The sequence below is a fragment of the Lagenorhynchus albirostris genome, chromosome 15, assembly GCF_949774975.1.
Source record: "Lagenorhynchus albirostris chromosome 15, mLagAlb1.1, whole genome shotgun sequence".
In the NCBI taxonomy this organism is placed as follows: domain Eukaryota; kingdom Metazoa; phylum Chordata; class Mammalia; order Artiodactyla; family Delphinidae; genus Lagenorhynchus; species Lagenorhynchus albirostris.
In genome coordinates, this window is record NC_083109.1 from 78601452 (window position 1) to 78626657 (window position 25206).

General features: G+C 53.3%; 3 protein-coding genes and 1 non-coding gene across 4 annotated transcripts; 1 reads left to right on the forward strand and 3 right to left on the reverse strand.

Annotated features, from left to right (window-relative positions):
- Window positions 1-476: 476 nt before the first annotated feature.
- BUD23 (BUD23 rRNA methyltransferase and ribosome maturation factor) lies at window positions 477-11991 on the reverse strand. Its single transcript, XM_060124481.1, has 12 exons — window positions 11878-11991; window positions 11739-11776; window positions 10081-10176; window positions 9903-9985; window positions 9711-9807; window positions 7655-7751; window positions 6374-6424; window positions 5537-5622; window positions 5259-5304; window positions 5034-5092; window positions 909-998; window positions 477-774 (listed from the first exon to the last, which is right to left on the reverse strand). The coding sequence occupies exons 1-12, from the start codon at window positions 11923-11925 to the stop codon at window positions 720-722; spliced, it is 846 nt and encodes a 281-aa protein (XP_059980464.1). The 5' UTR covers window positions 11926-11991; the 3' UTR covers window positions 477-719.
- On the reverse strand, window positions 1409-1540 carry LOC132506560 (small Cajal body-specific RNA 20). The gene has a single exon (XR_009535884.1). It is a non-coding gene; the product is annotated as a small Cajal body-specific RNA 20 (non-coding RNA).
- A 134-nt stretch (window positions 11992-12125) lies between the features above and the next one.
- On the forward strand, window positions 12126-13287 carry DNAJC30 (DnaJ heat shock protein family (Hsp40) member C30). Its single transcript, XM_060124482.1, has one exon. The coding sequence runs from the start codon at window positions 12135-12137 to the stop codon at window positions 12813-12815; it is 681 nt and encodes a 226-aa protein (XP_059980465.1). The 5' UTR covers window positions 12126-12134; the 3' UTR covers window positions 12816-13287.
- Window positions 13288-19886: 6599 nt separating this feature from the next.
- Window positions 19887-23744, reverse strand: VPS37D (VPS37D subunit of ESCRT-I). The gene is made up of 4 exons (XM_060124483.1): window positions 23592-23744; window positions 22094-22265; window positions 21538-21620; window positions 19887-20932 (listed from the first exon to the last, which is right to left on the reverse strand). Exons 1-4 carry the CDS (start codon window positions 23727-23729, stop codon window positions 20570-20572), a joined length of 756 nt encoding a protein of 251 aa, XP_059980466.1. The 5' UTR covers window positions 23730-23744; the 3' UTR covers window positions 19887-20569.
- Window positions 23745-25206: the final 1462 nt, after the last annotated feature.

Genomic DNA, 25206 nt, shown 5'->3' on the forward strand with positions numbered 1-25206 from the left:
CCCCTCTCATCACCCTGCTAGACAGTCCCCCCACCCGGGGCCAAACCTGTCCTTCTGACCACTAGTGATTGGAGAGAAGACAGGCCCCAGAGGCAACCAAGTGCTGGACTGGTCAGCTGATGCGGCGGCTCGGGGTTAAAGTCAGCCCAGGCCGCTGGGCTGGATAGTGCCTTCAGACCAAAGGGAAACCAGACTGGGCAGAGGCCTCAGGCCAATGGGTACCACGGATACCTTTCATTTCATCCCCCCCATGCTTCCCAACTTTGCCTGGTGTTGTTATACATAATATAGTTTCATCTAAGTCACATATAAGCAGCCCTAAATTAATCTACCTTGTTCCTTGCAGGTTAAAAGAATGCTTTCATACATTAAGTTCTTTAAACCCTAACTGATAACCTGGGAATCAAGCCCCCACCAATAGAGGAACTTCAGAAATCTGTTTAGGATCACAGAGCTGGAAAATGCCAGAGCCGGAGTTCCACAGAAAGTGGTTTACTGCTTTTAGAACAAAATAGGATGCTCTCAGAACTTTTTTTAGTGAAGAAAATACTTTTAGAACTTTAAACCTTTTTAGAACTTTCCTAGAGCACTATTCTTGTCAGCTGATAAAGTAGGCACTTTAATACGCAGAAAACCCTCCAGAAGCAAGTGCCTGGGCTGGATGGCTCAGCTCACAACTGTGTGGTTCCCGAGCTGTCCCGCTGGACGCGGCCGCCTGCTCAGAAGCGGGGCTTGCGCTTGCGGCCGGTGTACTGAGTGTCAGGTCGGACCTCCCTGTGTGAAGAAGTAACAGGGGCGGGAAGAACAGAACCATCTCAGGAAAAACAACAAGACCCCCTGGGACCCCTGAGGCAGGTGGGACCCCGGGCCCTGGGTGGCCAGAACCTCCCACCCCCACCTGCACTCACTTGCCCTGCCGCCGCCGGCGCTCCTTCTTCTCCAGCACCCACTCTCGGCTCTTCCTCACCACTCCCCGCCTCGCCATCCTGTACGGGACCCTGTGCAGGAGACACGACTGTGAGCAGGTCCTGTGAGCAGGACAGAGTGGCCTGGCTGGCACCCAGGTTAATCCCAGCAAGTAAGTGTGGTGAGCTTCCCCGGAGCCAGGTGGCCTCAGATGCCCCTTCCACAACAGAAGCCCCCATTCTGGACACCCCCTTCCTGGTGACATCTGCTGGGGCCAGAGCGGTTGTTTAGGAGGAGGCAGGAGACGTGGGGTCCCCCCCTCGCTCGCAGGCATCCACGCGGTTGACCACGTGGTTAGGCATACGTACATACCTGCTGTGGGGCAGGCAGGGGCCAAGCTACTTTTGGGGCTCACAAGAGCCGATCCAAGGAAAGCAGGCCCTAGTCTGGCTGTGAGGCCAGCACGCTTGGTACAGACCAGGTTGGGGCTCCCAGCAACTACAGGTGTCTGAGGTAGGAAAACAAGGCTGCCCCACTCGTGGCAGCCCTGACAATGATCCTCAAGGGGTGATCTTGGCCTCCAGTCTTGGCTGAGGAGAAAAGGGACCTCCCACAGCTCTATGGGAGAGAGGCCCTGAGAACAGGGGAGTCTGGGCCCTCAAACCACATCCCCACCTGGCAGTTGGAATCCAACTGTTTTCAGCGTCGAACACACCACGGAGGCTGCTTGCCCTCTGAGTAACCACTCCCTGAGTACCTGCGTGCACGGCCCGTGGACGTTCTACAGTGGCTGTGAACCAGCCCTGCCCCTGAAGAGTCCACGGCTGGGCTGTGGTAGCGACTGTCCGCATGAGGCAAAGCAAGAGCAGGGAGGCCAGGAGCTGCTAAGGCAGTGATGGGGAAAAGGAGAGGGCCACAGAGATAAGCTGCTTCATGCAGAAGGCGGGCCAGCATTCCAGACAAGAAGCAATACATGAAAATGAGGCACAGGGAAAGGACTGAAGAGGAAGGTTAGGGAGCAGAAGAGCCCTGTTGCCTGGAGTCATTGAGTGTAAGGAGGGGAAGGGTCCAAGTGAGACTCTGAGGGTCAGCTGAAGATTGAGTCGTCCTCGTAAGTGTCCTCCTCGCCTGAGGACCAGTGGAAGCCGGACTGCATGACACACCCTTCCGGCTCCTACTTCTCATCTGTTCTAACCTAATAGTAAAAGTCAGATTAAAAAAAAACACCAAAAAAAAAAAAAACAAAAAAAAAACCACCAACTCAGAATCCCACCTGGCTGGTCCAGTTCATGGAGGTGTGAACACCAACCAGCAAGGAGCGTGCTCTCCCTCCAGGAAGCAGCGAGGCTTTCTACCACAGGAGGAACACAACATGTCCTAGACTCTGGGGTGTGCAGATAGCAGTTCACGAAAGAAAGTTAAGAGGGCCTACAGTGAGGGGGCAGGAGTCTGGTGTGCCAGGTGCAAAGCAGGCTGCTGGAGATGCAGGACTAATCCCCAGGAGTCTCTACGGAAGGACGAGCTCTGGGGTAGCACAGTGAACAGGGGGCAAGATGTGAGCTGCGGGAGGGACGATGGGAAAGAGTCATCAGGGGAGACAAAGGGAGCAGTGAAGACGGTAAGCGACCCCAACCACAGGTGCCAAGAGGAGAGCGGAGTCCACAGTGCAAATGCCAGAGGGGACGGAGCCTTTGGAGAGAGCAGCTGACGAGTGGTACGGTAGAGGCTGAGTGACGAGGATTAAGGAATACATAGGTCAAGCAAAGTTGTTGGGGGGCGGGGGGAAGAAATTAGAGATAAGTCAGGTAAAGGTTTAAAATACTTTTCCTTGATTTACCTATTTATTTACAGTAAGTGGCCTGAATGTGATCAGCCAGAAGTGACAGCACCGGGAGAAGCCCCATCAGCCTTACAGTAGACAAAGGCCTCCTCCCACCCTCCTCAAATCCGAGGACTTCAAAAGGAAGAGCCTGTAGGGAAATGAGGTCCGCGCCAGGCACTGTGCTGAGTCCTGTACAGACATGCCCTCGACTCAACTCACTGCCCAAGAGGGTGGCACATCCCCCCCAATTTTAAACACGAGAAATGGATGATCAGGTCTCACAACTTACCTAAGTTTACAGTTAGGACACGTCGTCTGTAGACACCGGCGTGAGGACAAGAGGGAGCCTAAGATAGACGGAGGGGAAGCAGGAGACGGGACCACTCCCTGAGAGCAAGCAATGGGCACCTTAGAGCAGAAACGGCTAGGAGAGCCCCCAAGTCCCCACGGGGAATGGGTGAGGAAGCTAAGGGAGATGACCGCGGAGGGCCAATGGGTCAGAGGGCATCAATCCATGGTGAACAGGAGGACTGCACTCATGATTTTCACCACAGGTGGGCCTTCCTAACTCATCCATTCTCGGCTCATTTTTCCTCTTAAACGTCGTAAGAGTCTGAAAACCTTTCACCCCTACTAATCAGAACTAAGAAACACCTCATTCTTCACTACCTTATAATCAATTGTTCCTTCAACAAATATTGAACACCTTTTGCTAACAAGACACTATTCTGGTTTCAGGGATACAGTGCAAGTCCCCACCAAGTTTTCATTCTAGTTGGGGACAGAAGTAATACCAAGTAAACGAATGCTTATGATTTAGAGCAGTGAAAGGTGGTAGGGAAAAATAAAGGTAACAAGAACTCAACTGAAGATACTGAACAGAGAAATGGCAAGATATGATTTACATTTCAAAAACGTAAAAGAAAAAGGTAAGTCTCCGTCTTGCTGCACAGCAAATGAATTCAAAGAGGCAAAGTCAGAAGTAAGGAGACAAGTGAGGTAGCTTTCAGTAATCTAGGCAGCAAAGACAGAGACCAGGTAGGAGTGGGGAAAAGGGATGGAGTGACTAGATGTAAAATGTAAGGAAACCAGGAAGGGCTGAGAATGGAAAGAATGGAGGGAGGAAGTTCGGGGATGGAGACCAAGAGCTCTGTTTTGTTCCAGAGACCCGTGCAAGTCCAGGTATGGATATTTAGGAGGGGAGGTGGTTTGGAAAGCAGAGGTGGGATTGAGACCAAGCATAGAAACCTGGAGGTTCTGAACCTGTAGCTGGTGTCTAAGGCAGCAGCACAGAGAGAAAAGGGGTCCAGGGTGGGCCCCAGAGTGGACCAAGAAGGAACAGCCAGTGAGGTTAACAGAAAACCGGGACATTGGGTGGGAGGCCAAGTGAGGAAAGCGTTAGGGGAGCGATCGGCTGCATCAGCTCCTAATGAGCAGGCAAGTTACAATGAACATGGAGAAGGAAAAAAGACTGGGAAGTGACCATGGGTTTGGCGAAGACAGCCTGGCGGTGGCCTTGATCAAGAGAGCAAACTGTGGGGCTTCCCTGGTGGCGCAGTGGTTGAGAGTCCGCCTGCCGATGCAGGGGACACGGGTTCGTGCCCCAGTGCGGGAAGATCTCACATGCCGCGGAGTGGCTGGGCCCGTGAGCCATGGCCACTGAGCCTGCACGTCCGGAGCCTGTGCTCCGCAACGGGAGAGGCCACAACAGTGAGAGGCCCGCGTACTGAAAAAAAAGAGAGCAATTTGTGATGAGACAAGCATGAGCCAGAGGAGAGGAGTGAGAATGGCAGAGGAGACAGTGTGAGGAGTTCGGTCATAAAGGGAAGCCGATGAACAGGGTGGCCGCCAGGAGCTGTTACGGGGTTAAGGGAGGACCCTTTTTGAAGACAGGAGAAATCGCGCAGGATGTTTGTGTGCTGATGGGGATGACTCAGGAGGGTAAACATGAGGATGCGGGAGAGGAACGAGAGCCACAGGGGCCAAGTGGGGATGGGGTCCGGGATGTAGGTGAAGGAGGCAGCCTTGGGAGGAGGGGACAGCCTGCTGGGTATGGCAAGAGGGCAGGCAGAGAGGAAGGCTGCCCACAGACATCCGGAAGGGCTCCACTAGCTCAGCCGGAGGCAGGTGCAGGCACAGGTCTGAAGGGTTCCCAGGTCCTATTTCCGCCTTGGTGTCTCTGCCACACCGGACCCTGACAGGCTTGGTGAAAGCAGAGAGAAACGGAGGAGTCTTGCTGCTGTGTCTAATGAACCTGGTGGCAGCAACTGCCTGCGCCTTAGGCAGGGCTGAACGACAGCCTTACCTCTCAACCGTGAATGTGGACTCCCTGGCCTCCTCTTCCTCATTATCTTCGTTCTGGGCCTGCAGGAACCAAAGTGCTCTCAGATCACCCTGGAGATCTCTCAACCCACCTGCCCCGCCCCAGAAGGCCTGGCACCCAGGCCTGAGCCCTTCTAACAGGTAGACAGCCCGGCCCCAGAAGAAGGGAAGCCAGAAGAGATGGGCCTACAAACTCAAGGTCCCTCACCATTGGTATAAAGGTCGAAGGTCCAGAAAACAAACAGAGGTAGAACCTGAAACAAGAAAGTGCAGAGTGAGGGCTGGGCTCAGAAAGGCTCAGAGAGCAGGACAAGTCCTCCCCCTCCCTGCCACAAACACATACAGACACAGCCAGGCCTCTTGCCTGCCCGGGGCCCCAGTGACCCAACTCAGCACTGCCCTGGTGCTCGCATCAGTGGCCTGTGAGGGCCACACCGCCACCCTCTCTCCTGCAGCACGGGCAGCACCCTGGCTCCCGGCACTCACTTCTTGGCTCTGGCGCTGTTGGGATAGTCCACCAACACACCACCAGTGAAGCCGGCCCTGGTGGCCTGGGTCGTGATCAGCTCCAACTGGGGAGAGAAGAGCGCGCAGTCAGGCAGGGCGGCTGGGGGAGCAGCAGCTTCCCGCCCCCTCCCCTGGCCCCGCTCTGGTCCCAGAATGGACCTTGTCTGGGAGAAGTGAGGGTCTTTATCAGACTATTCCCAGTTCTGAGTCCCCGAAAGCCACGCAGAGAAGGTGCAGCCTAGAACCAGCCATGGCAGATACCTCCCTCGGGGGATTACAGACCAACCAAGTCCCCCTGATTCTCACTTTCTAGCCCAGGGACCCACCTCCCGACTCAAATCTCAGGGGATGAATGGCCACCAACTGCGAGGCAGACTCATTCATGTTATGAGTCAGGGACAGCTCGCCACTTGTCTGTCAGAGTCGGTACCTCCTACTCCTCACTGCTCATGCGTCACACTCCACAGAACAGACAACTGTTGATGTCCTCTCCCCCACCCCCAGTTATTTCTTCGGTTATGGAAATCAGTAATATCAGATGGTTTATCTGTCAAGAGCAGACAGACCCCCCCTACCCCGCCCCTCGCCCCAGGTACCCCTCCCTCTTCCTTAGGACATTAGGTCACAAAACGTGCCAACAGGGGCCACGGGGACCACTCCCAGGAGCTCAGCCCCTCCCTTCCCACCAAGCAGCCTAAGGTTGCTTGTTCCATCACCTCCCAACAGCAGGAGGGCAGGTGGGTGAGGAGCAGGATGATGTTTACCTGTTCTGGGTCCCTCCCCCTTCCCTGCACCTCCACTAGCCAAGGGGTTCACCTGCTCTGAGTTCTCAGGGTACAGCTGCAGGACAGCCCGAGCTCCATGGACCTGCAACAGAAACATGGTTATCTTTCAAATATCCCATGGGGTCAGGACCCAGACACTCCTCCTTTCCTTATTCACGAGATATTTATTGAGTTCCCATTATGTGCAAGGTATACTGTTCTCAAGGCTGGGAAACAGCCAGGGACAAAAGAGACAGCCTCCGAACTTCTGCAGCTCACATTTTAGTGGGTGAGGTAGCTAATTTACAGTAGTGATTAAGTGCCAAAAAGAAAAATAACTTAGGACAAGGGATGGTGCATGACAGCAACTATCAAGTTTACTTCTGGCTCAAGGAAGGCCTCTCTCTGAGGGACGCTGGAGCAGAGACCGGAATGTAGTAGACGGCTGGGCTATTTAAATGTCTGAGGGAAGAGCATTTCAGCAGAGAGAAAACCAAACACAAAGGCCCTCAGAACTTCAGGGTTAACCCCAGGACCTGAGAGGAAGAGAAACCATGTAACGCACAAGACGCAGCTATCTGCCAGAACCACCCACTCTAAGAAAGCCAGGGGTGAGGTGAGGGGACTGAGGGGACCAAGAAACACCCGGATCCAAAAAAAAAAAAGTGAAAGAACTCACTTTTAGGACTTAGAATCGCAGACTATCATCTAATCCTAGTAAACAGTGGAAATCAACACCATCACTTCTAAAGACAAGAAAGGGAATTCCCCAGCAGTCCAGTGCTTAGGACCGAGCGCTTTCATTGCAGGGGCCTGAAGCCGAGCGGTGTGGCCCAAATAAATAAATAAACAAACAAACAAATAAATAAAAGACAAGAAAAAGCTAATAAGGCTCTCTCAGTGGTAAATAACCACCCTGCTCCCCATCTGAGCATTGGCAGTAGGTGGAAGGCAAGGTGGGAGTTGAAGGATGTGAGCACTCTAGAAGGTGTCCTCTGTGTGGCCTCGAAATGCTGTCCCTGTCCTCCCTCTGTGGCGTCCAGGACCCCAAGCCAACTTCTGACTGGTATTCAGCAGACTGGACACAGGAGTTGTGATCAGTCTCAGATTCTGACATCAGTGTCTTCGCATTTCACTAGAGCGTCAGCCCCCTAAGCTTTCCTTTTTTGGGGGCTGAAGACTTGGACCAAAGTAGCCAACAATGAGGTCCTGCCATCCTGTGTGGTCCCATCTAAACGGCATTCCCACGGGGCACCTCCACTTCATCATGCTATCTGCAGGGCAAGGGAGGGACAGGCAGCCAGCCCAGGTGGGAAGGAGATCTTATACTCACCAGAACAGAGTAAAGAGCAGAAAAGAAGCAGTACAGGCGCTTGGCAGGAATGTCGGACTTCTTGTTAGCACTACACAGCCACTGCACCGCAGAAATGCTGAAAGAGGAAGGGACCTAGTCAGGAAAGGGAGCGATACGCAAGGTTCGATCTCCAGGCGAAACCCTCCTGCCCAAGACCTTTGTTGGCACGTGCAGGTCCACTCCAGGTCACTATTCTACAACGCTAGACCAAATAGGGTCTACAGAAGGTGAATGTGAACTTCTCGTGGCCAGTCCAAGGAAACATTTCCTCAACCTTGCTTCTGCACACATCTCAAGTTTAGCATTACTCAGCAGGTCAAGGCTCTCCCTGCCACCTACCCCTTCATTCCCTTCCTCCAATCAAGGGAAATATGCTTTGGACTTACACAAAGCCATTCGCTCTCCTCCTAAATCACTTCTTTCAACTGTACCTGCTAACTGTCTCCACCATCCCCAGATTTAAAGCCTCAAGCAGCTAGTATGTCCTCCTTTCCGACATTCCGCTCCTCACTGCTGTGCACATACATCTACAGAACCCCAAACCCTGCTGGTGTGTCCGACCGCCTCTCCCAGCTTTTACGTTCCTCCACTACTCTCCTTGGTAAGCACTCATTACCGCCTCCATCGCTTTGACAACCTAACTTATCTCTCCTCTCGCGTCTTCTCTCTTCTTTTAAATAATCCTCCTACAACACAGACCCGATCTCGTCACTCCCCAGCTCCCCATCAACTACTGAGTAAAACCCAAACTTCTCAGGATGGAGTTAAAAGCCTCTAGGAACCGACCCCACACAATCTCATCTTCCGTAGAATTTCTCATTCCTCCCTACACCTATTAGACTCCTTTCCCCACCCACTTATGTGCTTTTGCTCACACTGTTCCTTCACTCTGAAACCCTCTCCTTGACTATCCAAATTCCTCCCAACCTCAGGGCCCAGCCCCGGCCCCTCCTGCTTTCCTGTGCTCTTACTTCTCTTCATAACTCTGGTGGGTCCCATGATTCCCTAGTACACACCCCACACTGGGGCTCACGTTTAGTAACTTGGTCCACATCTTATAGCACCTAAAAAACCATGGAGTCTTAAAAACAGGGACCTTTATTTCCACAAACAGCATAGCACCTTGGACAATTTCTTGCAGGTAACAAATGTTGAAAAGAAAAAGCCTGCCATACCACCCCTCCTCTTAAAAACAAACTAAAAATGACTATTTACTCCTGAAACATACAAGACCAAATTGCTGGCCTTTGGTTTTCTGCAGCTTAGAACATCTCACCTGATCATTACTAAAAAGTAATTGCTATCTTTGAAATGTTTTTTCTCCCCTCCTGTTTTGTTCCCACATGTAAGCTAATCCCATACCCTAAAAAAACCCTTCAAATCCAGATTTGTACTCCTCACCCAGATTCCTACTGTGTATCGCTACAGCTCAATCTATTATCACAGGAGGTCTTCCCCCAGGTAATGATTAAACTATGACTTCCTACCCTAGCCCCTACCTCCACCCCACCAACAAAACACTAAACCAAATACTAAACAGAACTTACCACAGAAGACAAAGAACAACTTCACGTTTCTAACTGTAATTTCAGTGTTCTAAGATCTGTTATCAAAGCACTACGTACACATTCAAAACTTGGACCTGACGCCACAGAAACGACTCCTAAGCCACCGAAGAGACTGGAGCAATTGGGGTCACTCTCCACTACAAAGTTCTTTGAAAAGAAGTCAACAAGATGGCTGCTGGGACCCACAAAATGGCTCCTAGAGGCTCAGAAGACCACTCTCCCACACACCCCCCCACACACAAAGCAGAGAAACTTATACCGTGGTGCCTGAACCTGGCAGTGCAAGATAATCACAGGAGTAGTTTTGAAATACAAAAAAATACATATTTGGGGGCGTTGCTCTGACCTTATACATCTGAAAATCCTGGGGGATGTGTATTTTTAAGTATTCTTTGTGATTCTGCTGCACAGCCAGGTTTGGGAAGCACTGGCCTGCAGGACTAAAAGCAGGACCTGAAGACTCTCACCTGATACAACCATCAAAGGAGCCCGGTTTGAAGGGGATGCCCTGACCCATGTCCCCCAGAAGCAGGTCTCCCTCCGTGTCTCGGTCCAGGGCCACATCTACATTGGAGAAGAGTAGGTGAGGAATCAATCTGCATCACTGTTCCATACTCATGCAGGGGAGTCCACTCCAGTGCTAACTAGGACATACTTACCCAGCATGGCAGGGCTGATGTCAATGCCCACCCAGTAGTGCCCCTCATCTGAGAGGTAATCTCCACTCAGCCCAGAACCACAGCTGGAAGACACAATCAAATGGGGACTCAACACTGTGAGTAGCAAAGACATCCCACCATCTACCTGGACTATCTGAAGTGAGCCCCAGGATCTCACCCAATATCCAACAGATAACAAGGTTGACCCTCAGGCAGACAGAGGAGCTCCAACGCTCGCCCAGCCATCTTGGTTTGGACATCAATCATCCGTGAGCTATAAAAAGGCAGAAACACAAGCAAGTGGTAAAGGAGCTCTGGGCTAAAACCTCACCCAGACCAAGAAAAGCCAAAGAAAGAGAAAAAGGAACAATCATCCTGAGGTACCCTTTCCCGGTCAACAAACTGGACTACAACTATTTAAAAGTGACCCCAGGGCTTCCCTGGTGGCGCAGTGGTTGAGAGTCCGCCTGCCAATGTAGGGGACACGGGTTCGTGCCCCGGTCCGGGAAGATCCCACATGCCACGGAGCGGCTGGGCCCGTGAGCCATGGCTGCTGAGCCTGTGCGTCCAGAGCCTGTGCTCCGCAACGGGAGAGGCCACAGCAGTGAGAGGCCCGCGTACCACAAAAAAAAAAAAAAAAAAGTGACCCCAAAAGTCCATGTAATACAACGTGTTATTTTGTTCTGACACAAATTAAAACTGTAGTAGCTGCAGAGCTAATGTGAAGTTAACAAATCATTTACCTAATGACCAACCATTGGGTATTTTCAACTCTACCAGGCTCTGGCATTGTATTACTTAAATACATGTCTTCTAGAAGAATTATCCACTGTAGCTACTCCCATATAGAAGGGTGAAGAAGACACAATAAGAATTATAGCAGTGCTGTCCATGAGAAACATAACGCAAGCCACTTGGGACATTCTAGAAGCTACGTTTAAAAAGAAATTAAATATGTAAAGTTAACTGTAGTAATAGTTAACCCAACATATTCAATATTACACTTTATTTAATCCAGTATACTCAAAACATCATTTCAATACATAACATAAAAAACAATAAAGCATTCTACATTTTCTTCACATGAAGTGTATCATATTAAATACGTTTCAATAGATGGCTGATGACTACTGGTTACCATATTGAACAGAAGAGGTCTAGAGTGTATCTGGCTTTCCCAAGATCCAGGGAGAGTCACATGTACCAGTTTTCAAAATGCCTAACACAGGGCTCTGCAACTGGAAAAAAGTTTCTATTTGCTACATAATGACAACTGACCAAAGGGTTTTTGCTGACTCTGATAGTCCAATTTGAACAAAAAAGAGAAAAGAGGTATCTGCAGAACTTTCTTACAGAATACTGTACCGGAAAAAAAGGTTTGGAAGTCCTTGCTCTAGCCGTCATCTGTTAACTAACTTCATAATTGTACAAAAAACTCTCCTCTACGAAATTCTGATACTCTACCAACAGCTGCCCTAAGGATTTACTGAGATAATGTAAACTGCGGCGTACAGTAAGCATTCCATGAATATTATTTCCTTCCCCCCAACAGCACTGATCCCTTACACATCTCCACTGCGTCCTGTTTTATCACATGCTTAAAATAAGCTGTCGTACGACAGAAAGTAGGCGTGATCCCTCCCATTCTGATGCTAAGGTTACTGAGACCCATTCGAAAGTTTAAAATTGACTCTTCCAGTGTCAAAAGTGGGATCAACTCAGGTCTCTTCCTTCCCCCACCCCCAAATTCTGCGTGCTTTCCAAGCAACCTCCGCAACCAGAGCAACTTGCCGGTTCCCGACCCCTGACGCCTCGCAACATCCAAGCTCCACTTACTTGCGCACATATTTCCGGGCTTCATTCTTGTCGTAAAACTGCAGGGACGAGAAAAGAAAAAGGGTGGGGAGTCGAGGAAGAAATCAAGACGCGGAGGCCCCAGAAGAGGAGAGGGGTGTCCGCGGAAGACAGGCCTCACCAGCTCCGGAGGCCCGCTGTGCTCGGGTCTCTGCCCACGTGCCGCCATCCCCACGCCTCTGCAACAACACTCGCGCGATTTCTTTCGGGTGTCCGGCTTTTATGTCCTCGGCCTGGCGCCCGCCTCGTAATACGCATGCTCCACCCATCTCCCCGCCTTCTCTTTTACTCGATTGGCTACAAGGGCCGACTGGATGCGAAAAACGCACGCCTCCCATTGGCCAGTTCATCTTGCACCGCCCGCCTGACTCATTCAAGATGGCCGCCCAGCGCGATGTGAGATGGTCACGGCTATTTCTGTGGAGGTTGTGGCAGGCCTGGGGGGTTCCACAAAACTTGGGATTGGGCCTGGGCCTAAAAGCGAGAACTTATTCCCGGAGCGACGGCCCGTACTCGCGCACGGCGCTCTATGAGCTGCTCGGCGTCCCCTCCACGGCCACGCAGGCGCAGATCAAGGCGGCTTACTACCGGCAGAGCTTCCTTTACCACCCGGACCGCAACGCCGGGAGCGCCGAGGCTGCCGAGCGGTTCACGCGCATCTCCCAGGCCTACGTGGTGCTGGGCAGTACCACCCTGCGTCGCAAGTATGACCGCGGCCTGCTCAGCGACGAGGACCTGCGCGGCCCCGGGGTCCGGCCCTCCAAGACGCCCGCCACCGACCCCGACTCGCCCCGCACCCAGCCGCCTGCCTCTCGGACCCAGGGCCGCGGTCAGGCCTTGTCGGGAGCCAACCGCACCATGTTCGACTTTGACGCCTTCTACCAGGCGCACTACGGCGAGCAGCTGGAGCGCGAGCGGCGCCTGAGGGCCCGGCGGGAGGCCCTTCGCAAGCAGCGGGAGGACCGGGCCAAGAAAGGCTTACGCTGGGACGAGACCCGAGACACGGCTTTATTCGTGGTTCTGCTCACTGTTTTCATCATCATGGGTTTTCGTTTTTAATCGGAGAGCGGAGGGAAGGGGAGCAGCCGCGCCACCGCCCCCCCAACCCCCAAGAAAACGGCCTTTCCTGTCTTCTTGAACCCGTTGCCTCCATTGTCTGCTGTTGTCTACCTCTACTGGGGTCCGAAGGAACTGCTCTCCCCTTTCCCTTCCCCACCCGGCCAGCTTAGCCATTGACCTGCATATCCCTACCCCTCTGGTCCAGAAAAGGAGGCTTTTTGATGCCCAAGAAAAAGGCTCCCAATGAGGAGTCCCGAAAGCCCGAGAGTGAGGGGTTTCCTGGAGGCCCTGGGGTGCCTGCTTCCAGATGTTGTCAATTTCTGGAACACTTGCTGTGGCTTTCCTGTAAAGCTCCGAGCAAGACTCGTCTGCTCCTGCCCCACGTGTGTAGCGTGGGGCTCCTCTGTAACCTTGAAACGTGCAATGTGACCAATTGTGACTGCCAAAAGAAAAATTCTGGGGTGATAAGAAACTTGTCTTTCTGTGAGTTCCCCAAGCCACAGGTGAGACCCAGTGTAGGGTAAGGATGTGATCTGTGGGAACCTGGCCATTCTTTGGTGGTCAGACCCCACTCCGCCTTCTGTTGGTGGTGAGTGTGAGTGGGAAAGAAAGCAAGGTCATGAGCGTAAGGAATGAGCCTTCCTGTTCCCATGCTTATCTAACGTATGACCTCGGAGAGGTTACTCTGTGGGCGTGATGGCAGAGGAGCAAATCGTTTGCTCTCTTTCGGTCTGTCACACTTGATTATCCATGTTCTAATAGGCTCAGTGATTAAAGTATGATGCCAGGGTCTCCCTAGCGGTCCAGTGGCTAAGACTCCGTGCTTCCACTGCAGGGGGCGCAGGTTCAATCCCTGGTTGGAGAACTAAGATCCCACATGGTGCAGCAGCAGGGGGGAAAAAGAAAAAAATATATATATATATACATGCATACATACATATATATATATATATGTATAGTGCCAGTAGAGTCAGGTTTGTCCTTGGGACACTGTGCCTGGCGCCTGGTCATCCCTTGACCAGCCAGCCCCATTGCTAACTGTGCAGCTCCTCCCTTCCCAAAAATAGAGCAACAAACTGGGAGTTTTGAGTCACCTGAGTGTGGCCCAGCCTCCTGTTTCGCTGGCAGTGCTTATCGCAGGTCCTACAAGCCAAGTCCTTGAAACATGGCTACTTGAAGCTGTGGGAATTGGGGGAGTTTGAGTAGACCGGACTGTTGAGTGACAGGAGGCACAGGATGGAAGCGCACTTCCTTATTCAGAGCTGGCTGAGGGTTTTTTGGTTGTTCTTTGTTTCCTCTTTTCCTAATTGGTGCAGTGGGTTGTCACTTGGCTAGAGCTGTGGTAATCCAGTTCTCTTAACGGTGAATCACTGCACGTGGGGTGTGGCTTAGCTGTGAGATGGTAGGTACTCAGGTATGTACTGTGGAGCATAAAGCTGTGGGGTAGGAAAACCTTTGCAGGAGATCTTCTGCAAAGGTAAGGGCCTAAGTAGGTTCTAAACAAAGCCAGAGGTGCTTTGCTATATTAACACCAGTGCCTGCACTCAATCTTTTGTGGCAGTCCTTGGATAAATTGGGAGAAACCCATAGCTAGTGCAACTTGGTCTCTTGGGAACCATTCTGTTTTCTCTAGCCTTGGAGGTTGGGGGCAAACTCTTAGTCGTGGCTTTGCAGTGACCATATGATTCAGTAGTAAAGATTTAAGCCTACTCTGGTTCAGACATGCTGGGCTCATGAAGCCTTGGTTTGGGGGAAAGGGCATATGTACTTTAAAAAAGAACATTTAATGTTACTATGTTTCATATCTGGAAAACAAGAGGGAAAGTCTTTTCAAAACACAAACTACAGGAAGTGAAGCTTAGTAAAAAGTACAGAGGCTGGTGATTTTCAACCAAGGAGTTGGGGCATAACAGTGTCCTTGGGACAAGATTCTATCAAAGTTTCGATCAAATGGAGTTGGGGTTCTTTTGGGTCTTGTTGGTGAAAGCACTAGTGGTCTGTGATAATCTGGGATCTTTCTCATGGGCTCTTTGACATAGATCTCTCAAGTTCGTTTTCTCTCAGTGAAAATCACAGTGAAGAACATTCCCTTGGGCCCCAGAACATGGAGGTAGACCCAGAAGGTTTGGAGTAGTGGGGTCCAGACTCTGTGAAACTTCTGGAACTTTCCATGCAACTCCAAACAGGGTAGTCAATAAAATTTATTAATCATCCAACTCTAAGCCTCTCCTTAGGCCTAGAACTAGGCCCCCCTCTATTCTATAGTGCCATTCTGCCTGCCTCTGTTTTTTTTAGGCCAGAGCTAAACTCTGAGAGACCCCACTCCCTACCATCCCTGAAACTCAATCTGGTCTCTTCATGGGAGGGGAGATGTGTGGGAGGCTTTTTGAAGGACCCTCCCCACCTGGTTCCTGTTACATCATTTCTCCCTTTCTGGTCCCCCTGCAGTTGTCCTTTCTCAGCTTCTTAGCTGCCCTGGGGAGGAGAGGCTAAACCAGGCCATGGACATTAGCCCCTGCCTTCTAGGGGCTGCTCCCCAGTTCCTGATAGAGGAGGAAGGCTGAGACATGGTCAGCTTCAGTCCCTTTTCTCCCTTTGGTGACAAACTGAAACAAAACTATAAGTTTGGACCTAGGAAGAGAGACTTTGGACAAGAGGGGCCCAGCATGCACCATGCTGTGCTCATCGGGTAAGGCGTGGAGAAGAGTGCCAGGCTGAGTGAGCGGCACACACAGATCCTAATGGGGCGACGCGGACAAGAGCATAGGAGTCAAGGTGTACATGTCTAGGCAATTGTGATAGTGTCTTTGGGCTTGATCAGGACTTCATTTTATTCCTCCTGAGCCTAACTGTTTTCCCCTCCATTGTCCTTTATTTATTGCAGGGTGAAAAGATCCTTTATACATCCCAGTGCTGAAGGAGTAAGATTTCTTGCTTCCTTCTGCGGTTCTGGCATCTCATTCGCTGAGTGCGCCTTGCCCTCTGTAATGGTCTCAGCATGAGCCAAGATGAATAAGAATAGCCTACCTTAGGCCAGTGAGTTGTCCGGTGGTCATTACTGACCATGTATATATATCTCCATCCCTTATAGCCACAGCCTGAAGCTGAGACACCAAGGGTGGAGCCCAAGTGAGTGGCCACCACACCTGCTTATGGAGAATGGCGAGGAGTAGGGGTCTTGTCTCGGGCCTTTGGGCTTCCAGGAATGTCACCAGATCCCATGAAGGGAGGCTGAGAGAAGGGACAGCTGGTAAGTAGCGGTGTTACTTCACTCCCTGGAATTCAGTGCGCTCTCCTGGCCTTTGCCCTCTCAGTTCCTCAGCCCTGTGATGAGGTCACACACTGTCTCCTGCCTCTGAGCAGGACTGTAGAAGGCGCGCCTTGCCTGGCCTCAGCGGCTTGGCTCTCAGGCCAGGCTTGGAGCCCTGGGGGCCATCGGGTTTGTGCAAAGCAGCTGGGGTCCCTCTGTTAGTGTTTTAGGGTGGTAGCAAGACCTGAGTCTGGACCTCATGAACTTGCATATGCTGGGGATTGCTAGGTGCTCTCATCCCCCAGAAGCAGAGAGCTCACCTTCACCATCTGTTGTAAGGTCATAGCGTCACTATGGATCTAGCCATCTCGCCACTGTCCCTTAAGGCTATACAAACCTGGGGCTCCGTCGCTAGTCTTGAGGTGGGTTGGCCCTCCCATCCTGCCTCTGCCCTGTCAGTGTTCACATCCTCGGTCCTGGGAGGGGACTGCTGCTAGACAAAAGAAGGCCTGTTTCCAGAGGACGAAGAACTGACCGAGATTCGTGGTTCACAGGCCACAGCTGACCTGCACACAGCGTTTGGCTGCGGCTAGCACAGTGTCTTAACTTTAGGCAATATTCAAAACTTGGAAAACTTTGCATAAAAATCTAGATTTCTGACTCCTCTCAAAAAAGTGAGAAAATGTGCCACCATTGAGCTTCCTCCCATACTTTCGTGACAGCCTGGGAGAAGCTGTAAGGTCTGCCTTTCAGATAGGACCTTGCTCCCTGGTCCCCTGCACTCTCACCAGCAGAGGGGATGTGTCAGAGGCCGTGATGCACACACTTGCACCATTTTGCTCTTAGAGAAATCTCTCTCTGTATCCCATGTCTATTAAGAGGAAAAACAAAAAAGTGGGGGGGGATCATGCATTTCCAGGAAAATGGGGAAGGGTGTACTTTGTGGAAACAGAGCTGCTTTGCACTGTAACCTTCTGGCCCCTACAGGCATTTGAATTTGCAGATCCCTAGGTTACCTCCTATGTTATTAAAAGAGCTCACACTTTATGCAGGGAGGCAGAGTATAAGTCTTATTTTCATTGTGGGACAAGAAGAATCTTTTGAGAGTTCAACAGCAGTGGCAAGGTCCCAAACAAAGCCAGAGGGCCCTAGGTACAATAACACCAATTCCTGCACTCAATCTTTTGTGTAAAATCCTTGTATAAATTGGGATAAACCCTCAGCTAGTCCAACTTGGTCTCTTGGAAACCATCAGATTCTCTCTAGCCTGGGAGGTCAGGGGCAAGTTCTTAGCCATGGCTTTGCAGTGACCACATGATTCAGTGGTAAAGGTTGAGCTCAGTAAGCCTTGATTAGCAGGCACACACAAAAGTACATTTAATGTTATTATGTTTCAAATTTGGAAAACAAGGTGGGAGGCTTAGGAAAATATGCAGAAGCTAGTGATTTCCAAACAAGGAGGTACACATAGACTTTCTTGAGGGGGAGGAACACCTTGTTTTTATCAAAAAGGAGTGAGAGTTTTGTTATTTGGGCAATTTTTTTTTTTTTTTTGGCTGTGTTGGGTCTTCGTTGCTGTGTGTGGGCTTTCTCTAGTTGCGGCGAGTGGGGGCTACTCTTCGTTGCAGTGCGCAGGCTTGTCAGTGCAGTGGCTTCTCTTGTTGCAGAACACAGGTTCTAGGCACAGGGGCTTCAGAGTTGTGGTTCGCGGGCTCTAGAGCACAGGCTCAGCAGTTGTGGTGCATGGGCTTAGTTGCTCCACCACATGTGGGATCTTCCTGGACCAGGGCTCGAACCTATGTCTCCTGCATTGGCAGGTGGATTCTTAACCACTGAGCCACGAGAGAAGCCCTTTGAGCAATTTTTTGGTTTTGGTTTTGGTTTGTAAAAGCACTGGTGGCCTGCAATAGGTAGGACCTTTCTCATGGGCCCCTTGAGGGTCTACCTCAAGTTTATTCTCTCTCACAGAGGATTACAGCCAGGAGCATTCCCTGCGACCCCAGACCTGGAAATAGAAAGTTCCAGATGTGATCTGGCAGGAGAGCCCAGACTGCCTGGAACTTTCCAGAATATTCCATGTACCTTCAAGCAGAGGGGTTAATCAAGTTTATTAACCATCCAACTCTAAGCCTTTCCCATGGCCCAGAACTAGGCCCATTCCACTCTGGTGGTATCTATACCCACCTGCCTCAGGTCTTTGGTGTTTTTCATGCTGGAGCTGAATACAGAGGGCCTCACTCCCTGTGCGCTCTAAAACTGAGTCTGAGCTCTTGAGGAAGGTGAGGGGTGTGGAAGCCCTTTTGAAAGACCCCATCTGGTTCTCATGGTAAAACTTTTCTCCCTTCCCAGTCCCTCCCTTGCCTGGGTCATTCCTTCCTCTTCTTCTTATCTGCCCTGGGGAGGGGAGGCTGAACCAGACTGTGGACATTAGCCTCTGCCTTGTAGAGGCTGCTCCCCAATTCACAATAGTGGAGGGAGGCTTAGGCATGACCACCATTAGCCCTTCTTCCTTTTGGTTACAAACGAAAAACTCCCTAGAAGAATGGACCAGAGTGGGAGGCCAGGCCGAGAGGGGCCCGGCTTGCCCCAGGCTGTGTGGAGAATGTGGAAGGTCTTCTGGGGCTGTTCAGTCTTCTGTCATCTCAGGCAGGCACCTGGTGTCCTCCCCAGCGTCCCTTGTCTCCACCACGTCAAGTGCTAGCAGTGAGAGCAGGAGAACCACGGCCACTGTGGGATGAAGCTTCTCAAGTGGGCACTGTCAGTGCTTTGCCCCTGCTGGGGGTGAATCCGACTGGACTTGGGCTTCCAAAAGCTCGGATGGGCCAGTCCCTCTAACTATTGCCTGTATTTCTTAAGAGCTCATCAAGCAGTCACTCAGGTGCTGCTCACTCATCTTTAGGGATGGGGACCAGCCTACCAGCCGCAGCACCCGTGGATCAAGAGCCTCATACTGAGCCAAAATCTGGCTCCCAGTGGTTCCCACCCGTTGGTCTTGACTCTAACGTCTTGCTCTGTGTGAAGCAGTCCTTTAGAGACTCAGAGGCTAGCCATTGCATACTTGTGTGTAAAACAGATCCCTCAACTGTTCCGTAGGGGACTTAGCCCCAATCCTCTTTCTCATTATACTCCAAAGGTGCTGTTTTGGGGTTCCCTTAGAGTTTAAAACTTCAGTAAAAAGTAAAGCCAAACCAGCACTTGCCTCATTCTAGATGGTTATAGCCCCACTAACATGGACCAAGATCACGTTAGCTTCTACAGCACTCTGACTGTCCCCTCTTACCTGCAGGACCTTCTGTGACTTCCTGCCAAACTTCATCTCATTAGACTTGACCTAAGCTGATCCAAGACGTATTCCCACTCTCTCATCTTCTCGTCCACAGTCATCGGCCAAGCTGGTCACCTAATGTTTACCCAAGCTGAAGACAGCTAGCTTCAGCCCTATGGAACCCTCTCCATCACTCAGTGGGGGTGGTCGTTTGGCAGGCCAGAGAAGGAGCAGGTACCATCCTGACTGGGCTTACAGGCCACCCAGGAAAAGAAGGTGCATACAGGTGAGGCAGTTGGAGAACTGTGATGGAGCAGAGTGTGCTTCTGGCCAGAAGTGCTGGGAAGTTTAAGAGTTAGGGAAGACTCCCATGGGTTGGTAATCAGAAAAGGCTTCATGGAAGAGGCAGAAGCAGTGCTGGACCTGGACAGCCAGGCTTTGGATGGGCAGAGAGGAAAGGAGGGCATCTCAAGAGTAGGAAGCACAGGAGCTGAGATGTGGAGGCTGCGACAGCAGAGTGGCTGGATGAGGGAGCAGAGAGAAGTCAGGCAGCATCGTCATCCTCATCATCACATTTATTGACGGCCCCTGGGAGGTGGGGCTGGGGACAGAACATACAAAGACAAGGACCTGCCCTCAAAAAGTTTCCATTCTAAGGAGACGGGGACAGAAAAATACAGAATGGTCTTTCCGGGGGAGGGCCCACTCTCACCTGGTGCAGGTCAGAAGCCCCTGGCCTACCTTGCCCCAGGGTCTGGAGCATGAGCGGGGCCTGACCACCTGGCTCCTAGGTGGTGGACCCCAGAACTGGGGGAAAGGTAGGCTCAGGACATGATGGAAAACACTCCTGTCAGCCTTGGCATTGTGCAAGCCTAGTGGAGTGGCAGGGGGCGATAGGCCCCCTAGGCAGGGCCCTTGAAGGAAGTGGGCATCTTCCCAGGCCCCCATGAGTAAAGTTCTTTCACTGGGGCTGGCCCATCACCCGGGAGGCCCCAGCCGGGGAGAAAAAGGCAGAGTTTCCTCAGCGGCAGAGGCATAATACCCTGCCCACCCCACTCCCGGCCCTCTCTCTGGGCATCTTCCAGGTGACCCTCCTCCCCAGTTCAGCCTCCAGGGCCAGGGCCTGCCTAGGGCCAGGGGGAGGGGCCTGCCCCTCCCCCCACCCCGGCGGTGGGGGAGGAGGAGGAGCCACGTATCAAGTTTGTCTGGGCCCCCCAGTGGGGAGCCATACCCTGGATCCTACCGGTGGGGGGGCTCTGGCTGCGAGGGCCGAGGGCTCAGCAGAGGGGCTGGGCCTAGAGGGCACCCGGGGGAGCCCTTCAGCGGGGGCACTGGGCGGGAGTCCAAGGGGGGCAGGCTCCGGGGCACTGCTGGTTGCCCCCGGGCGGCCCCAGTGGGCAGGACAGCGGCAGCGGGGAAGGATTTGGGGGGATCCGCAGCAGCAGTGGGGGCTGGCTGGCCAGACCGCTCCCGGCGCCGCAGCAGCTCCTGCAGCTTCTCCGCCTGGGTCCGCCTCAGGTGGGCCAGGGCACGGCCTCGTTGGAAAGCGGGCAGGAAAGCCTCCAGGCTCTGCTCCCCCAGCAGCAGCTGCTCCATGTGCTCCTGGGACAGGAGGGAAAGGACAGTTTGGGAGGAACATGACCAAAGACTGAGGGCTGGTCCTCTCTCCTCCCACCCTGAACCCTTCCCGATGGCGACCACCCACAGCTCGGGCATGGGGCACCTGAGTTCCAGCCTGGGCCTGCCACAGTGCTGAGGATGAACGTCCTCTACTCTCAAGCCTTGATTTCCTTACTATCACCAGACCTGCTGGGCCAGGGATGAGGCGGGATCAGAGATGGAGACACACTTGAAGTAGACAGGTGTCTCTCATCAGGACCAGGGCCCTCCTCCTCCACCTCTTCAACTCACTGAGCACTGTGCTCCCAACCCAGCACTGAGACATCTGTCCCAGCTCCTCTGTAGACCCAGCCTAAGCTGCCCTGAGATGTTCACAGGAAGTTGGGGGAAAAGTTACAGGTGGGGACGGTGGGCCTTGTGTCCAGTGTGGACAGCAATGCAGCGGGCACTCCTGGGAGCCAGGCACTCAGGGCAGGCTTCCTGGAAGGGGGGCTCTCAAGCCTGCAATGTAAGAATTGAGGGGAGGGGGATGATGATAGGATGGGGCCCCCCTCCCGGTCCCCAGGCCCAGCTGCCCCTTCTCTCACCTCAGCCTCCTGCTCAGCTTCCTCCAGCTCAGCCTGCAGCCAGCCCAGCGCGCAGTGGGGGCTCCAGCGGTGCATGCTCTCCTCTGAGGGCCACAGAGGGACAGAGTGAACTAGCCCCTGCCCTCAGGGCCTGTCACTCAGGGCAGACAGAGCAGAGGCCCAGGGCCCAGACCTGACTCTCACCGACCCTGTGTGTGATTCTACGCTTCCCCTCCCCTCTCTGGAGCCTCAGTTTCCTCATCTGCACAACGCGCCTGCCGGATCCATTTATGCTCCTCCCCCCAGTCCTAGTGCGAAAGAGGGAGCAGGGGCTTTGTCTCCTAAAGCACCCCAGGCCCTTGGGTTTTGGGCCCCATTTTGGCCTCTCGAACCCAGCTCTACCCATCGACTGCTCACTTTCCCAACTCGGTAATTTTCCAGCAGTAGCACCCCTCAAACTTGCCTGGGGAATAGGTCTGCCCAAGTCCCGACCTTCAGAGCCTGGCACTTCCCAAGGCCACCCAGCCAGATGGCCAGCTGCCCCCCACCCCAGGCAGTTCTCCCGGCCGTCCCTCACCCAGTCGCTGCAGCTTGTCTGCACAGCTCTCAGCCACCTCCCGAAGCTCCTGGTACTTGATGGCCAGGGCAGCGCGGCCCATCTCCAGGCGGGGCCGCAGTGCCAGGTTCTCCTTGGCTAGAGCGTAGTTGGAGGCCAGGCATGCCTCGCGCTCCAGCTGCAGGCCCTGGAACTGCCGGCAGGGAAGAGCCCAGAGGCCCATTTAGGGAGTCTGCCCATGGCCACCTACTGCCACTGTGGGCGACAGTGCCCACGGGCCAAGCCGAAAGCTTGGCTTTCCTGCCCCAGTCTCAGGATGGCGAGCCAACAGGTGGAGGAACGATAAGAGCCCAGACCCCACTTTGCCTCAGTTTCCTCTTCCACAAAGTGAGCTAAAAACATCTACCTTATAGGGTTGTTGTGAGACTTAAGTGAGGAAAACTACGAAGGGCTCTACAAATGTTAGTTAATTTTTAATTTTCAATTAATATGTCTGCTCAGGTCCCCGAGGAGTCCCCCTCCCTCCTCTGTCCCATTTTCCATGCATGGGCAGCTTCCCTCTCATTCCAGGCCTTTGTCTGTTTCCTCCTCAGGTGTTTGTGCCGAAAACACTCCCACCCCCTGCTCTTACTCTCCAGTGATGTCTTCACCCTGTCCCTGCACAGCACCCCCTCAAACCCCCCTCTCTTCCCTCGCACCCCCTCCTCTGCCCTCCAGTGGAATCCCCACACCCCAAGGAATACACACCCCCTTTTCCTCCCTGATCCCCTAGCACCTGCTCCCAGCTTTCCTTCTCTTGCAGAAAGCAGACCCCTTTCTTTCCTGGCCCTGGAGAACGCTATTTCCTTCTGTTACTAGGCGGGCCGAGCCTCCACTCCCTGCCCCTGGAGAACGCACTACCCTCCATCTGTCCCCTATAGGATGCACACGCCCCTCCTGCCTGCCTCCCTCCAATGTACACTTTCCCTTTCTGCCCCCCCGCAGACAACCAGCCCGGGCCTATCTCCTGTGAAATATACAACTTTCTCTTATGGTGGCCTATGGAATACACGCCTCAGCTTTCAGTACCCCTCCCCACCGGAAGACACAAAGCCCCCGCTTACACTCCCAGACCACGGAAGCCCTCCCAACGGCCCCCCCAGGTGTCACACAGGCCCCTAGTTCTCCCCATGGAAGGCGCCTCCCCTTTCTGGCCCTACAGACGTGGGTGTGCGAGCCAGGGCCCCCACAAACAGCCGCCCCCCGCCCCCCGGAACACACCTCCCTGGAGCAGCCGCTGTAGGACACGCCTCGCGGCCATCCCGAGGGTGCACGGGCGCCTCCCTGGGTCTCCGGCGCCCCACCCGCCCCAGGCCAGCTCAGGGCGCCCCCTCCCCCGGGGGCGGCTCCACCGGGCCCACTCGTACGTGCCAGGCTCCGGAGGCCCCTCGGCCCGGCCGGTGCGGCCCTTCGGTCGGTTGGCAGGTCCGGCAGGCCGCGGCCCGTCCCCCGAGCCCCCCGCCCGCGCCCCCCGCGCTACCTTCCTGCTGAGCCGCACGATCCGGTCCAGCTTGGGTTCATCCTGAAGCAGGTCCCGGAGCTGCCCGGTGCTGAGGATCCCAAAGCGCCCCGGGCTGCCGGGCTCCGGCCCCGCCCGCGCCGCCCGGGCCCGGTACATGCCGCCCGCCCGCGCCCCCAGCTCGGCTGCTGGCTCGGCCCGCTCGGCCCGCTCCGCCCCGGCTCCGCTCCGCTCCGGCTCCGGGATCCGGCTGGGGCTCTGGCTCCGGCAGCGCGCGCCGCTCCGCCGCCAGAGGGCGCCCCGCCCGCTCTTAAAGGGGCCGCGGCGTGGAGGCTGGGGGTGGGATGGGGAGGGGGCAGGCCGCTCCTCTTCCCACCCCGGCCGAGCCGCGCCTTGCCGCGCCTCCCGCATCCGCAGATCGCCTGGCAACCCATCCTCCTCACGGCGTCCGGATATCTAAGGCGCCTCTCCTTTCCTCTCCTCCCGGCCATCATTCACCACACCCCCAGGCACGGACTCTCCCACCCCAGGCCTTTACAGTTTGCAAGGCTATTTCACATTTACCCCGTGAATTCGCACAATTTTCTGAATTTGGCCGGGTGCCAGGAGCTCCTGCCCGCTGCTAACTTGGACAAGTCATTCACTTCCCCCAGCCTCAGTTTTCCTTTCCATAAAATAGGATGATGATAACACAATGTGAGGATTAGAGGTAGTGAATTGTTGAGTCCCTTACCTGTAGTTAGATGAATATCTAATACGAGTTATTGTTATTTTAAAGATGAAGGAACAGATTCTCAGAGATGATGTCACCTCCCCAAAGTCACATTACAAGTAAATGACAGACAATCTCAGTTCTTCCTGTATGTGCAGTGTCCACGGAGCACACGATACCTCCATGCTGGGCACTGGGCTGGGCTCCATCAGGGCATTGTCTCTACCCTCTAAGAGCTCATGGATTAAGGCAGAGTCACATTCTCACTCAGCTTACTTTAGTACAAGACAGAATGGTGGGTGTCATGGCTCGATGTCTTCCTTTGTGAGTCCCATGTGATGCCTGAGGATGTCATGTACCTTATCTTCACAACTAGGCTTGGCCAGTGCCATTGTCAGGAAACAGACACTCAGAGATTGTCACCTGTCTAAAATCAAACAGTAGTGAGTGAACTTTTTCCACTTCACCACACTACTAAGAAAGGACCAAGGTGGCACCAGGGCACAGAAAGGCTCACCAGCAGAGGTGACATTTGAGCTGGGCTTTGAGGGATGAATAGAAGTTCTGAAGTTGAAGGCGAAAATAGTGAAACCAAAGAGAAGTCCATAAGCCAAGGCATAGAAGCTGAAAGTGCCCAACAAGGACTCTCCCAATCCAGCCAGAGCACAGGGGGCGTGGTGGAGATGTCTGAGAAAGAGACAAAACTGATGGAGTGGGGCAGGACAGACTTGCTGATAGACTGTGAAGGCAACACTTCTTCCACATTTTTATGGCAAGTGAAATTTGGTTTTCCTTTTCAAGATTCAGCTGGAACATCACCACCTCCAGGAAGCCCTCTCTACCTCCCCAGGCAGCATTGTGTGCCCCACAGTCTCTGATGTCCCTCCACCACGGTCCTGGGTATTATCAAGAGCTCTTCCACAC